Raw genomic sequence first — 16,016 nt, forward strand, 5'->3', positions numbered from 1 at the left:
AATCAATAAATCCTATTACATTCCATGATTTATTATTATGGCCCTGTCTTATCACTCCCACTGTTAGTTAAGATTCTTTGGCCACGGTCATTACACGGAGACTTACACAATGTCTTCTGGCCAGTTACCAAAACCATATTTTAAAAAATTATATGACCCATCTCCTTAAGCAACTGGCTTCTGGGGTAAAATGAGTAGGAGCAAGCACATTTTTAAATATGCTGCTTAAAATATTAGAGTGTCCAAGGAAACAGACCCCATGATTTCTCATTCCAGGGGCCAAACCAGTCACAAAACCATGAGATCATCAACATCCAATCAGTATTGTTGTGGTTTTCTCTTTGAGAGCGACTCCTTTGGAGAATGATAAACTAGAAGCAAAGATGATTAGCAAGTGGTATAACGGTCCTACATAAAAGGTACTGATTAAAATGGAGCAGTGTTCACCTGGAAGAAGGTGCCTATCCACTAGTATGTGCATAAATACACTTCAACACTTTAACAATATTTTGGAGAAGATAAAAGAGGGAAGGTTAATCACAGCATCAGATCTGTAGTAGACAAAAGGCTGGGCACATGGCAGAATCAGGATCCAAAAATCCACAATGGGACAGTGATGGGATGAGCACAGCAAGGAGAGATTTCACAGGGTTCACTGGAAGGTCTCTGTCACAGAGAGTGTGGGTTGGCCTGCAATACCCTGTCTACTCTTTATAGCAGAGGTGGGGAATATCCAGCCAGTGGGCTGTATAAGGCCGGCAAAATCATTTGGTCTGACCCTGCCAAGGTATTAGAGGTAAGTTAATGAAATGTTTGACCAAATATAGCAGGCTAATTTTTAAGCTGATAATTTTGTATGGTTCGCAAATGACATTATATTTGGTCACAAGGGTTTCCAAATGGCCCTTGGCAGAAAAAAAAGTTCCCCACCCCTGCTCTATAGTAACAAAAAAGCTCTTCTGTCCATGTGAATAATTTCCGGCCCCTGAAATGTAAGCCAGAGTGTTGGGTGGAACTTCCAGGAAGGTTGCTCAAAGAATTGACATGGCTGGGAGGTGTATCCTCCAGCGGTTCTCAACCTTTGGGTCGAGAACAATGAAAATACATCCTGCATATCAGATATTTACATTATGATTCATAACAGTAGCAAAATTACAGTTATGAGGTAGCAACAAAAATAATTTTATGGTTGGGGGTCACCACAACATGAGGAACTGTATTAAAGGGTTGCAGCATTAGGAAGGTTGAGAACCACTGCTTTTTTTCCATCTTGTAGGCTGGTTTGAAGGAGTTTGTGCAGCCATCTTGGACCATGTTGTGATCTTGAGGTTAGAAGCCTGGCATTGCCAATGATGGAGAAGGGCAGAAGCTTATGCCCCTGATGACGCTGTGGAGCTATAGCAATCCTCAACAGCCCACACCTGGATTTCTGTCACATGATACAGTATTGTTTCGTGGATAGAGAACTGAATGTCCATTCTGTTTAAGCTGCTGTTACTTTTGGTCTCTAATTCCTTCAGTTCAGTACAATTCCTGCCTGTTATGGGTTGAATTATATCCCTAATAAGGTGTGTTGAAGTCCGGTTAGGCCCCCAATACCTGTGAATGTGGCCTTATTTGGAAATAAGAACTTGGTAGATAAAATCAGGTTAAGATGAGATCATACTGGGTTAGGCTGGGCCCTTGACCCAATATGATTGGTGTCCTAAGAAGAAGAAAAGATACAGACACACACAGGGAAAAGGTGGCCATGTGACTACAGATGCAGAGGCTACAGTGATGCATCTCTGTAGGCCAAGGAATGCCAAGGATTACCAGACACTAGAAAAAGAGGCAAGGGAGGATTCTCTCCTATAGATTTCAGAGAGAGAATGCCTTGCCAATACCTGGATTTCAGACTTCTAACTAGCTCCCAGAACTGTGAAAACAATAGATTTCTGTTGTTTTAAGCTATTTGGTTTGTGGTACTTTGTTACAGCAGCCCTAGGAAACTAATACACCACTAATGGAGTCCTAGACTTAAGTCTAAATAAATCACTTGGCTCTCAAAACTCCTGACAAGGCATGGGCCAGAGGTTGCATGTGCAAAAAATATTATGTGCTTTTAGTATACAGAAGGCTCACAATGAATCAACATTGTGAATATAGATGCCAAGAAAGTTAACGCAATCCTAAATAGACTTCACAGAAATTGGCTACCTAGAAAAGTTGGCAGCAGCAGGATTGTTCTGTCTGTACCAGCGCCAGCGAGGGCAGCTGAAGTGTAGCCTGCAGTTCTGGGTTCCTCACTTTATTGGGAAAGGAACACTAGATTGGGATCATTATTCTGAAAAGCAGAGTACTAGATAAATGTCTGAAGACCTAGGAATATTGGGCCTAGCCGAGACAGGCTCAGGAAGATAGCCACTTTCACTGTTTAAAGGCTCTCATAAAACAGGAAAACAGTAGATGCTGAATAAGTGCTTACTGAATGCCGGGGTCCAGCCCCAGCGGTCCAGGGGTTCCCAAAGGTGTGGACGGAGTCGGCAAAGAATGTTTTACACGGAGACAGCGTTCAGAACTCTCTAGCTCTCTGTAGTCTCCGTGGATCTTCCTGTGCCTGGCTGAGGCCACAGAGAAAGATCCCGAGGCAAGCTGAGCCTTTATTTTATAGTCAGAGGTAAACAAGGTAGTGGTTTCCATAGTTACACTGTTCTTGCCAATTTCACTTGTTTTGACCATAGTTACACTGTTCTTGTGAGTTTCACTTGTTTTTGTTCTTGTTCTTGCTGCACTTCCCTCAGCCCATTAGCTTCCCAGATAAGATCTAGGGCTTGTCATAAGGTCAAGCTTAAATATGCTTAAGAGGACTGTGCCCTCTAAGCTGGGACTTGTTTGTGACTTTGCCAACAGGTCAGTCGAGGCTTAATCCTATATAGGCTCCCCACAACTGAAGGCAAAGGATCAATCCATTCAGTTGCACTTGGAGCAATGAGTGAGTCAAAGGACACACATTTAGGCCAAATGTAGAACCTATCTAGCTAATGAAAAAGAAAATAAACTTTTGAAAGTATATTGAAAGAAGAAACCCATCAGTGGATGACTAGATAAGCACATGATGGTATCTCTACGCAATGGACCATTATCCTGCCATAAAAAGCAATGAAATACTGACACATGAAATGCTACAACATGGCAGAACCTCAGAAACATTGTGCTAGTTGAAAGAAGCCACACAAAAAGGTCATCCTATATAATAAAAGGGCAATATGCAAATTGACCCTAACAGTGGAATGGCCAGGAATGACTGGTTGCTATGATGTGCACTGACCACCAGGGTCAGACACTCAACGCAAGAGCTGCCCCCTGGTGGTCAGTGCGCTCCCACAGGGGGAGCTCTGTTCAGCCACAAGCTGGGCTGACAGCTGCAAGTGCAGCGGTGGTGGTGGAAGCCTCTCCTGCCTCCTCGGCATTTGGACATCCCTGAGGGCTCCCAGGTTGCCAGAGGGGATGTCTGACTGCCAGCTTAGGCCTGATCCCTCAGGGAGCAGGCCTACGCCAGCAGGTGGACATCTCCTGAGGGTTCCTGGACTGCAAGAGGGTGCAGGCAAGGCTGAGGGACCCCCCACCCCCAGTGCACAAATTTTCGTGCACCGGGCCTCTAGTATATTATATGATTCCTAATGGGCATAGGGATTTCTTTAGGGGGTGATGAAAATGTTTTGGAACTAGAGGCAGTGGTCACACAACATTGTGAATGTACTAAATGCCACTGCATAATTCACTTCAAAATGGTTCATTTTACATTATGTGAATTTCACTTTAATAAAAAGGGATGGAAAAATTAAAAAGAAGGCTAGCATCTGCTTTGTGGTAAGAGAAGCTGTATGTAGAATTTAGCAATTTCTGCATCAAAGAACAAGCAGATTAAAATCACAACAGAGATCCAAAGGACCCTTCATGGTAAACACCGAGAGTCTACTGAAGGGTAACTAATAACTAGATACAAATGTTCAAGACTTTCCATCATGGTTCTAAGGTTCTCTGGCTGCACAACTCATGATTACTACCTAAGAGATCACAATTATTTTTCTATTTTCATTTTATGCCAAAACAAAACACTCTCCCAGGTGGCTTGACAACATTCTTAGTGTCCCTAAGTGACTTATCAAATCAACAATTCATTCAACCATAGCCATTTTGAAACTGTAACACACAATGATTATAAGTTCATCATTTAAATTCTCCCTTGAAGGCCAAAGTTCAGTATGGTACACATATTCCATTATAAAATTTTTCAAAACTTTATAACTGAGGATAATGTGAAAAACACTAGAGTTATCCCAAAGTAGGATTCTAAGTCATTTTACTGCTTTCCTCATAAGTGGCCTTCAAGAAATTTAGTTGAATGAAAACCTGAATAAAAGGCTCTACCACAGTGCTCCTGCCTCAGGGGCTGTACAATTTCATAAATTATTTCTACCATGGCCCAGGGAGTCTCACTCATGTAGATGGTTTCTCATCTCGTCAAAGATAGAAATGTTAGTGAGAAAAACTTTAACTTGGTTTAAAATCCTAGTTCTATAATGAAAACAAAACAAAACTTATGCTTTATTTTTTATGAATTATATAACACAGAATACACTGTGGGTTCAGCTCATAGCCATACAGATTTGGTCACCTTAAGAAGTCAAAACCATGTCCCTAAAATAAGGAGATACTAAGATATTTATTCTCTTTCCTGGGTAAGTCCCGTCTCTATCACCAGTGTGGAAAAGGGTTCTATTCACTTAGGAACTTATGCAGTCCTCGAAGTTTTTATTCCTGTATTTATTTGGACTTCCTATGTAGCAGCGAATACCCAGAGAATATATTTTTAATAATCAGCAATTTGCATACTGTTAAATTCCCATGAACCTAAGAAAACATTACTGATTTTTTAAAAAAAAGGTATTTTAGAAGAGAGACACATCTGAAACCCTGGGAACAAAATTGCCCCAGCTTTCTTATCATAACTCTGGCAACATGAGCCAGAAGAAGAGCCAGTTTTCATATTCCAAGTCAATTCTGGAAAGTACTCAAGCAAACTGCAACCCAGGACTAAATGAGAGTAGATTTATTATGTGAGGATGAGAGTGGCACAGTAAGAGGCAACTGTTTTACCATCAACCTTGAACGTGTTTAAAGTCCCCACTAGTCTAACATTAGGAAAGCAGTACTTTTGTCCAAATGGATATTTACAAATGCCTATTTTTGCTCACAGATAATCAATTTTATATAATTTAGGTAATGTTCAACTAGCTTCATAAATAAGGACATGCCCTGGTCATTTGATATGTCCCTAGCACCTAGCAAAGTGCTCGGATACAGGTGTTCAATAAATAATTTTTAAATGAAAGTAAAATATGATTGAGACACAGCAACCCAGAACTTAAAAACCAGTTAAGCACATTCCTGCAAAATTAACACGTTGGAAAACCCTATGATAATTATTATAATGACCCTATCCATAGTACCACTGATTTTGGAACTTCTCTAGAACTATTAGCAGGTCCTCGAATAACGTTGTTTTGTTATAACATTGATGAGATGTCATAGGAAATTAACTCTTATTTATATCAATCAGCCTATGTAAAACTGGTTTCATTATACATCATTTTGCTTAAAGTCACAAAACCTATTGACGCTGTTAAGTGAGGAAAGATGTAGCTTTTTTCTCCTGCTAGGAAAGCCTAGGAACCTCATAAATAGAAGTAAGAAATTCCCCACTCATCACTAGCAACTCAAAATGAACTGCAGAAGAACAGACTTAGTCCCACTCTCCAGGTCCCTGTGAGGAAAAGCTAAGGGCAGTATCACCAACCAGGATGCTATGAACCTCCAGCTATTCCCAAGGGTCATGTTCTGAGCTGCAATATGACCCAAGGAGCTAAGCTATAAAAGCTTCTCTCTGGGCAGAGTAGCTGATAACTTTGATACATGCCTGCCCAAAATGCCACCGTTTTGAGGACAAGAATACGAAGCGAAAGAAATTATTTCAAAATGCCTGTCGGTTCACTCATTTAAAAAGGATAATAAATGATCAAAGAAAACCAGATGTATGAAACCACTCACCAATAACATCATCAACCTACCAGGAACATCATCAACGTGTACTGAAAGGTTACTGATCTGCTAGCTGTACACTTTTCTTTTACTTTCTTTCACCAAGAATGCAATCATAAAACTGGTTGACTCTCTAAGAAGTAATTCAATTCTCACTGAACTTCACTTGATGATCTAGATGTTAAAGGCTCAAAGGCAGCATGGGTTCTTGAAGCAAGGTGATTCCCCTGGAGTCTGCAATTGGACTGATGACTCACACTAAATTGATACACGCTTGTTTTCTTTCTGCACCTGCTGATGCAAGTCTTGCCATGAGGCTGACGTAAAAAGAATTTGCTGCAACAGCTAATTCTCACTTTGTGTTCTGTATTTTTAGAAAACCTACACTCTACTTTGTTAATTATTGAAGATCTACAAAATTAGGGAAGGAACATTTATACATATCAAATTAGTTTAGTATAAGTGAATAATAATGTTCAAATGCTGCAAAGGTGGTGGTAAAAACTGGTTATAGTCTAAGTGGGGATAACCTAATAAGAAAGCAATCTGGCAATACAAATCATGACCATATTGTATTTAATGTATTTTGATGTATACTATTGATAAGAATTTATCCTAAAGAAATATCTCAAATAACAACAAAAAATAACTTAAGCAAGAAAATATTTGTCGCAGTTTTCTAATAAAGACAATGAAAGTAGCCTAACATGCCCAATGAGAGGGATGGTCAACATTGCATTTAAAATTTTTGGTACTGAAAATTAAGTAGCAATACAGACAGATGCTTGACAAAAGATAATACAAAAGTGTATTTTCATTATGACTGAAAACACGTAAAACATACATATGGATAAGCAAAACAAGAGAATATACAACAATGGTTGTAGCCATTTGTAGTTTCTGACTTCTTGCTAAATTTTGTGAAAAGACAATATATCATCTTAAATAATTCACTAAAACTAGCCTGTGGATCAACCATTTTAAGTGAAAAGATTTGAAGATAAAAGTTGCTTAAAGAACCCTGTCTCTGTGTTAAAAAATAAGTAAATACATAACAGGTTTCTGATTCTCACTCTCTTCTCACCAAAATCCTTACAAATCCTCGGGCCAGACTAATGTGGAAAGTGAGGCACATTACAGTCCTGTTAGGCGAGACAGACTACACATGACCATTTGATAGGCTCTGAAAATCTGCAATAAGCCTGTTTAACTTTGGCTAGTCCAGAGTTTGCTAGATGTAGTTGATTACAAAACCCTCTTTGCATGCAAGACCCCCAAACATTGTTTTCCCCACAGTTTGGGAAATGGTGCTTGGATGATGCTCAAAGGAAATTACCAGGAAGATGGGTTCCAGACCATGTGCTCCCCAGCTGAGAGCCACTAATGATAGTCTGCCTTATACCTCAGGTATATGTATTAAGGCAGAGAAAAGGCTTGAGAACCACTGATCTATGCTGCTACTTAGAAACAATGGAAGCCCATACAAATAAACCCTGTAGGGTACCGGTTTGGGAGGTTTTCTGGTACTTACAAAAAGGGTTCTGATCTAGTCCAAAGGTAACAGCAGTTTCTGCAAAGAAATGGTACCTATTCTTTGTAATTATCAAGTGGTGACCAAAGAAATCTGAGTAACCCATATGAGAATTAGTTTCTCTTTTAGCTATAAATACAGTATTGCTCATGAAGTGAAGAAAAAAGCGTATCTTTTTGAAGTCTGAATATTTAAAAAATATGTGTATGGTAGTAGGGTGTCTGTACCCAGCAAACTCCAAATATCTACTTCCCAGAGCTAAGGAATGGACAAACACAACCCCCACCCCCTACACACACACACACACACACACACACACACACACACTTCTTTAGCATCATTTATGCCACCTTTACCTCTGGTCGAAGTGTAGCTTTCATGCAGACTTGGCAAAGAGGTCCATTTCGGGAAAACTGAAGGGGAAGGTGCCGAATTCGATTTCGACAGGTTGGCTCCTCACAAATCAACCAGCCCTGCAGAGAAAAAAGAGAACACTTCAGTCCCCTTGCCACCATCAACAAATGCAAATAAAGACCCCTTTCATTATCAAGATAGACTCATCTCATTCAAACTTTCCTTAGAGATTCCGAAATAGCTCCTTACCTTTCTTTCCTGATGTGTTTATTTTGATCTATGCCCCAAACTTAAAAGTTAGGCAATTCATCAAGATTTACAAAAAGGAAGATTACATGAGATGGTATTCTCTTTTCTTAAAATACAATCCCATCCCACATACAAAAATACCTCCCAATAAAATCTTATATGATTATTCACAGATGTAAACCAATGGATTTTAGTTTATTAGTACAGACCATTACCAAAGTAAAGAATATACCACACAGAAATAAATGACTTTCCCAACAGCCGAGTAATTATTTATCACTTAATTAGAGGCCCGATGCACGAAATTTGTGCAAGGGGCTCGGCCCTCACAGCCACAGCTTCGTCTAGAACAGTGGTTCTCAACCTTCCTAATGCCACGACCCTTTAATACAGTTCCTCATGTTGTGGTGACCCCAATTTCATTGTTACAAATTGAACATAATTAAAGCATAGTGATTAATCACAAAAACAATATGCAATTATATATGTGTTTTCCGATGGTCTTAGGCAAACCCTGTGAAAGGGTCGTTCGACCCCCAAAGGGGTCGCAACCCACAGGTTGAGAACCGCTGGTCTAGAGGATGTCTGGAAGATCATTCGGCTGTCCATTCTAATTACCATATTATGCTTTTATTATTATAGATTGCTGAGATCAGTTTCCTTCTCTGTGAAATGAATACAACAGTACCTGCTTTACAGGGTTGTTGTGGTTGTGATGTAATACATTCAGAGTGCTTAGAACTATGCTTGGCATAAGAGAAATACTGACTAAATGTAAGCAACTCTTTTATGTAAAATTAAAACACTGCCGGACTGGTGTGGCTCAGTGGTTGAGCATCAACCTATGAACCAGGAAGTCATGGTTCAATTCCTGGTCAGGGCACATGCCTGGGTTGTGGGCTCCATCCCCAGTAGGGAGTATGCAGGAGGCAGCCAATCAATGAGTCTCTCTCACCACTGATGTTTCTCTCTCTCTCTCTTCCTCTCCTTTCTGAAATCAATAAAAATATACTTAAAAAAAATAAATAAAATTAAAACATTATTTTACACACTAGAGGCCCAGTGCATGAAATTCATGTACGTGTGTGTGTGTGTGTGTGTGTGTGTGTGTGTGTGTCCCTCAGCCCAGCCTACACCCTCTCCAATCTGGGACATCCCTCTCACAATCCAGAACTGCTGACTCCCAACTGCTCGCCTGCCTGCCTGCTTGATTGCCCCTAACCACTTCTGCCTGCCAGCCTGATCACCCCATAACTGCTCCCCTGCCAGCCTGACTGCCCCTAGCTGCCCTTCCCTGCCGGCCCGACTACCCCTAACTGCCCTCTCCTGCCAGCCTGGTCACCCCTAACTGTCCTCCCCTGCCAGCCTGGTCACCCCCAACTGCCCTCCCCTGCCGGCCTGGTCACCCCTAACTGCCCTCCCCTGCTGGCCTGGTCACCCCTAACTGCCTGATCACCCCTAACTGTCCTCCCCTGCAGGCCTGGTTGCCCCCAACTGCCCTCCCCTGCTGGCCTGGTCACCCCCAACTGTCCTCCCCTGCAGGCCTGGTTGCCCCCAACTGCTCTCCCCTGCTGGCCTGGTCACCCCTAACTGCCCTCCCCTGCTGGCCTGGTCACCCCTAACTGCCCTCGCCTGCAGACCTGGTCGCCCCCAACTGCCCTCCCCTACAGGTCTGATCTCCCCTAACTGCCCTCCCCTGCCAGACATCTTGTGGCAGCCATCTTTGACCACAAGAGGGCGGTCATCTTGTGTGTTGGAGTGATGGTCAATTTGCATATCACCTCTGTATTATATAGGATGTTCTCTGGAGACTGCCATGTTTTCAAGGACAACGTCAACTGACCACCCTTTCCCAGTGGTTTCAAATAGCCACTGCCCACTTCTCTGTACAGTTCCCTCCTGCAGTTACTCCCCCTTGCTGCTCTTGTGTGAATGTTCTCATACACATGTGATAACAGTATGCCTGTTATCTGAAATCAGCTATGAAACGTATCTGTTAAACAAGATAAGACTTCACAAATGGGGTTGAGCAAAACTCAGGTTCTCTGGGGGCTTTAGTGCTATAAGTATTAGGCATAATACACCTAAGGCAAACTAGGGGGTATAAAGGTGAACAAGGTATGTTCCCTTGTTGCATGGGTTCCCACTCGGGGAGCTGCAAGCAGGGACCTGGAGCCTTTGGAGAAGCAGTACTTCTGAACTGGTCTTGAAGAGTAAGTGTAAGTTGGAGAAGGCAGGAAAGACAACTTAGGTAGAGAAAACAACATGCACAAAAGAATGAAGGCCAGAGAGAACTATGTGGAGTATGATTAAGAAAGGCATCAGTGACATTTTTAACCACGTTCCCTGTTTCTAGACTGAGCAACCTGTTTGGTTTTGTTCTGCCTAAAGGAGAGCAATATATCTACAATTGCTCCTTAATTATGTTAGGGACCTTCGTCTGCCACTTAATGTGGCCACATAGCATTAATCCAAAGCTGCAGGATGTCCCTACTCGCTGTGCTAAGTGACCTCATTCTTCAGAATAGGCTCTTCTTGGAAGTAGCTACAACCAAGTCAAGGCAAAGAACTCCAAATCAGTTCTTCCAGCTCTATTTATAGCTTTTTTACTAGTACCCCCAAAGGAAGTGTACTGTAACATTTTGTACTAAAAGATAATATGCTATCTTTAAAGAATATAAAATCCATCTAGACAATACATTCATAGTTAGCTTCATTCCTATCTTTAGTCAATTGGCTGAAATATTTTAATATTTAATTTGAACTTTTCATGTAGAGGGTCTCAAGGAGTCCTTATGAAATCTTTAATATATACCCAGAAATATATTTAATATTGTGGAGAGTTTCAGGAAATTACAATCTAAATATGAAAACAAGGTATACATACACACACACACACACACACACACACACACACACACGTAATTCAGTACAGTTTGGCTTTAAGAAGCAATTTGTATGGTACCAACTATAAATGCTAAACAGAGAAGGGATGGAGTTATGTGGATCCTACCACAAACTAGAATAAAGAATCAGTGGTTCTGAGTCATAGTCATAGTCATAGTCATAGTCATAGTCATAGTCATAGTCATAGTCATAGTCATAGTCATAGTCATAGTCATCATAGGGCCACGTGCCACATTTTCTTGATTTAAGAACACATTTTTATTCAGTTTACTATTTCTAAAACTCAGATGCATTTACAATTGACATGTACATTTAATGATGTATTTGTATTTCCTTCAAAAAAGCTGTTAAGATATAGCTCACAATTGATGGCCTCTTAGAATTAAAGAAACAAGATACTTTGGTTTAGTCTATTCTAGGTATGGAGAATACCGAGGGGGACAGTAGAGCTGATGGCAGCAGCAGGTATTAAGTTTTAAATGCAGCCTATGAACACTAAAGGTCAGATTAAGTTGTTTCTGGTTACCATGTAGGCATATTAATAAAGGAAACAGTAGACTTCAAGCAAACCACGTGTGGAAAATGTAGGACTGGATGACTCTTTTATCATTCATTTGGAGTTGTTACATTAAAATATACACACACACACACACAAACACACACATATATATATAAATATATATATATATTATTGATTTCAGAAAGGAAGGGAGAGGCAAAGAGAGAGAGATAGAAACATCAATGATGAGAGAGAAATATTGATTGGTTGCCTCCTGCACGCCCCCCACTGAGGATGAAGCCCATAACCCAGGTATGTGCCCTGACCTGGAATCAAACCATGACCTTACACTAGCTGGGCTGGAGTTGTTACATTTTTGAGACAATAAATTATTAAGCACCAGAATATAACCTGGAAGTTAAAACAATTTCTTTTCAGGTCTTGAAACCTGATTCCATCAATTTATTACAACTCCATGACTCACTAGGTGAGCTGCCAACCAGGGCGACCTAAATTGTTACCTCACCTGTTTCTAAAGCAAACACCTAACTATCTCTGACAGAGTTACTAACTAAATGGCCTTTCAAGTAATATAGAAAACAGATAATATAATTTGTCTAGACTTCCTACCAGTTATAATTAACATTAAAGAGGTCTTTTCTTCTCTGTCACCTCTCTCTATTCAGTACTTATTTGCATTTGTTTGTACTTACTATCTGTTAATCTCCCTTTACAAATGACAACAATAACTAGTGCTATTATGCTTGGAAATTAAACATGCTGATAACTGTGTGAAGGGAACTGGAGCTGAAAAAATATTAAAGCCTGTAGCTCTTTATACCTCCTGTTTTATTTTTATAATTAAGCTTTTGGTCATGGTCTATTTTAAACAAAACTCTTCTATGGGGGAAATAGGCCCTAATCATATTCAATATATGCTTTGCTTCCATTCAATTTTTTCAAGTACATTTTGGTTAACCCTTTGTTCCGCCCAACAAATAATAGCTGAATGTATTAAATCTACCTTTCAAAGAACATTTGTGTCCTTAAAAATAAATATGCCAGCTCTTTGGAAAAAATCCCATGATGGGGCAAAGCATCCATTGCAAGATCTCACAGTAAAATTTACCTTGCATGGGTGTTAAAAATGAAGTAAATGAAAATACTAACATTTTATAAATTTACTTTGAATTACTACTCACAGAGACAAAACTAAACTAATGTTCATTTCCCATGTTGGGAAATAATGTACTGTCCAAAACTATGTTGCCAAGTCAATAGAAGAAAAAAAATTTGCCCTAACCGGTTTGGCTCAGTGGATAGAGCGTCGGCCTGCGGACTGAAAGGTCCCAGGTTCGATTCCAATAGGGGGCATGTGCCTTGGTTGCGGGCACATCCTCAATGTGGGGTGTGCAGGAGGCAGCTGATCGATGTTTCTCTCTCATCGATGTTTCTAACTCTCTATCCCTCTCCCTTCCTCTCTGTAAAATATCAATAAAATATATTTTTTTAAAAAAATTTAATAAAATGTAGTTCTTTGGAAGTCAAACCTATAAAAAGATTTGGGCTTTAATAAAAACTTCCAAAACCACTCTAAGGACGTTGTCTGTCATCCAAATATGTCATTTTATTATGCAATGCCACACCAAAGTGCCAAATTGTCATAACCAACAGAAATAAGGTTATTAACATACTTTGTCTATTTTATATTTTCATGTACATATTTCTGCAGCCCCTTTTATGGCTACACAAATTTGGGTAGTTTTGCAAAAATAAAAATATTCTGAATTTTATATACATACATATAAATTTTGTGTGTGTGAGAAGAAATAAGGCCATTAAGTTTTCCGAGGGCTACCCAAACCATGCTTATATGTAAAGGGTTCAAAAGAGGTGAAGCCACCTGTCCAATAGCAAAACAACGATTCCTTTAAATCATTATATACAAAATTATGTGAAATGTTGATTGGTTCTGATTGCTAATATTTCTGAGGCCTTAACTAAAATGTTTCTGCACATGATAAAAAGAGATTGATTTCCACTGGTAACTGAGGTGTTCCTGGCAGTTGCCCTTTAAACACAAACTGTTACTAATTTGAGTATACTTTGCATTTTTAGAAGGATGCATGCACAAAAATCATCCAGACCTGGAAATGTGGTGCATAGGAAGCACTCAAAAATATCTTTTGAATATAGTAGTTCCCCTTTACCAATAGATTTTCACTTTCTTTTTTATTTTTATAATCTTCACCTGAGGATATTTTTCCATTGATTTTTAGAGAGTGGGAGGGAGAGAGGAGGAAGAGAAGGAGGAGGAGGAGGAGGAGGAGGAGGAGGAGGAGGAGGAGGAGGAGGAGGAGAGAGAGAGAGAGAGAGAGAGAGAGAGAGAGAGAGAGAGAGAGAGAGAGAGAGAGATGAGAGAGACACATCAACTAGTTGCCTTCCACGTGTGCCCCTATTGGGGCTGGGGAACATGCAACTGAGGTACGAGGTATGTGCCCTTAACTGGAAATCGACTCCTGAACCCCTTAGTCCATGGGGAGAAGCTCTAACCACTGAGCAACCGACCAGGGCCACAGTTTCACTTTCTGTGGTTTCAGTTACCCCTGATCAACCCAGGCTGAAAATATTAAATGAAAAATTCCAGAAATAAACAATGTGTAAGTTCTAAATTGTGCACCATTCTGAGTAGCATGATAAAATCTTGTGCAGTCCTGTTCCATCCCCCCAGGATGTGAATCATCCCTTTGGCCAGTGACTCCATACTATAAACACCCCTGCACACTAGTCACTTATTAGCCATCTTGGTTATCAGATGACTGTGGAGGTACCATAGTGCTTTTGAGCAAGTAACTCTTATTTTACTTAACATTTATTCACATAACTTTTATTACAGTATTTTATAACTGTTCTATTTTATTATTAGTTACTGTTAACTTATTACTGTGCCTAATTTATAAATTAAACTTTATCATAGGTATGTATGTATAGGAAGAAACACAGTACATGCAATATAGGGCTTGGTACTATCTGTGGTTTCAGGTATCCACTGCGGAATGTATCCTCCATGGATAGGGGAGATTTTTGTAAATGAATGCATAGAAGCGATAAAATAAAAATGCACAGGAGCACGTTCATGGAAAATAATAAAGAAAGGGTCTAAAATTCACAGTCCTTATTATCTTCGTTTTCTTTCTTTAATCCTCACCTGAGGATATGTTTTTATTGATTTCAATAGACCAGCGGTTCTCAACCTGTGGGTTGCGACCCCTTTGGGGTCAACCGACCCTTTCACAGGGGTCGCCTAAGACCATTGGAAAACACATATATAATTACATATTGTTTTGTGATTAATCACTATGCTTTAATTATGTTCAATTTGTAACAATGAAATTGGGGGTCACCACAACATGAGCAACTGTATTAAAGGGTCAAGGCATTAGGAAGGTTGAGAACCACTGCTATAGACAGAGGGAGGGGGGAGAGGAGATAGAGATAGAGAGAGATAGAGATAGAGATAGAGATAGAGATAGAGATAGAGAGAGAGAGAGAGAGAGAGAGAGAGAGAAACATTGATTAGTTGCCTCCTGTATGAGCCCTGACTGGGGAATGAACCTGCAACCAGGAATCAAACCCAAACCCAAGACCTTCTGAGCCACCTGGCCAGGTCCACAGTATTTCCTATTCTTTAAAAAAATACATTTTTATTGATTTCAGAGAGGAAGGGAGAGGAAGAGAGAGAAACATCAATGATGAGATAGTATCATTGATTGGCTGCTTCCTGCATGCCCCACCTGGGCATGTGCCCTGACCGGGAATCAAACCGTGACCTCCTGGTTCATAGGTCGACACTCAACTACTGAGCCACAATGGCTGGAGTATTTCTTATTCTTGAATCAAATATGTTGTGGGCCCTTCTTCTCCCATTTCCAGTCAGTCACCAAGTCTGCCCCCTGGCCTTATAGTCCTATTATCACCAACCTCACCCCAAGCCCAGACCTCAGAGTCAATCTATTGCAATAGTCCTCTATCAGGTTTCCCTGACTCCATTCTCTCCCACACCCAATGCAAAGAGAGGCCAAGCCTAGTTTCCCAAGGCCTTTCCACTCCCATCCCCCAACCTTATACCTTTCAGAGAGTATTAAGAACCCATGCTTTGGTCTGGCTTTCCAATTTTTATAGCCTCATCCCATTCCTCTTTTCTCATCATTCTCTTACACAAACTCTTTGCCCCATCAGATTTTTTTTCACCGACTTCATCACATTTTGCCTATTGCCAACTCCTTGTCTGTACTCATGCTGTAGAAGCTCTGCATAAAACACCTAATCCTTGAACACCACTTCCATTCCTCTCCTATGAAATTTTCCCACCCCCCAGGGACTGCTCCCTGT

The 16,016-nt window shown here is 40.4% G+C and overlaps 1 protein-coding gene across 5 annotated transcripts in view; it reads right to left on the reverse strand.

The window, feature by feature from the left end:
* POLA1 (DNA polymerase alpha 1, catalytic subunit) overlaps positions 1-16,016 on the reverse strand; it is a 316,833-nt gene that overhangs the window by 110,815 nt on the left and 190,002 nt on the right. For all 5 annotated transcript variants that reach the window (XM_036304556.1, XM_036304554.1, XM_036304558.1 and 2 more), the window contains one exon: positions 7,972-8,088. In XM_036304556.1, coding sequence (XP_036160449.1) covers positions 7,972-8,088 — 117 coding nt within the window. The remainder of the gene's footprint in view (positions 1-7,971; positions 8,089-16,016) is intronic.

Source organism: Myotis myotis, unplaced genomic scaffold (assembly GCF_014108235.1).
Source record: "Myotis myotis isolate mMyoMyo1 unplaced genomic scaffold, mMyoMyo1.p scaffold_m19_p_4, whole genome shotgun sequence".
NCBI classification, from domain to species: Eukaryota; Metazoa; Chordata; class Mammalia; order Chiroptera; family Vespertilionidae; genus Myotis; species Myotis myotis.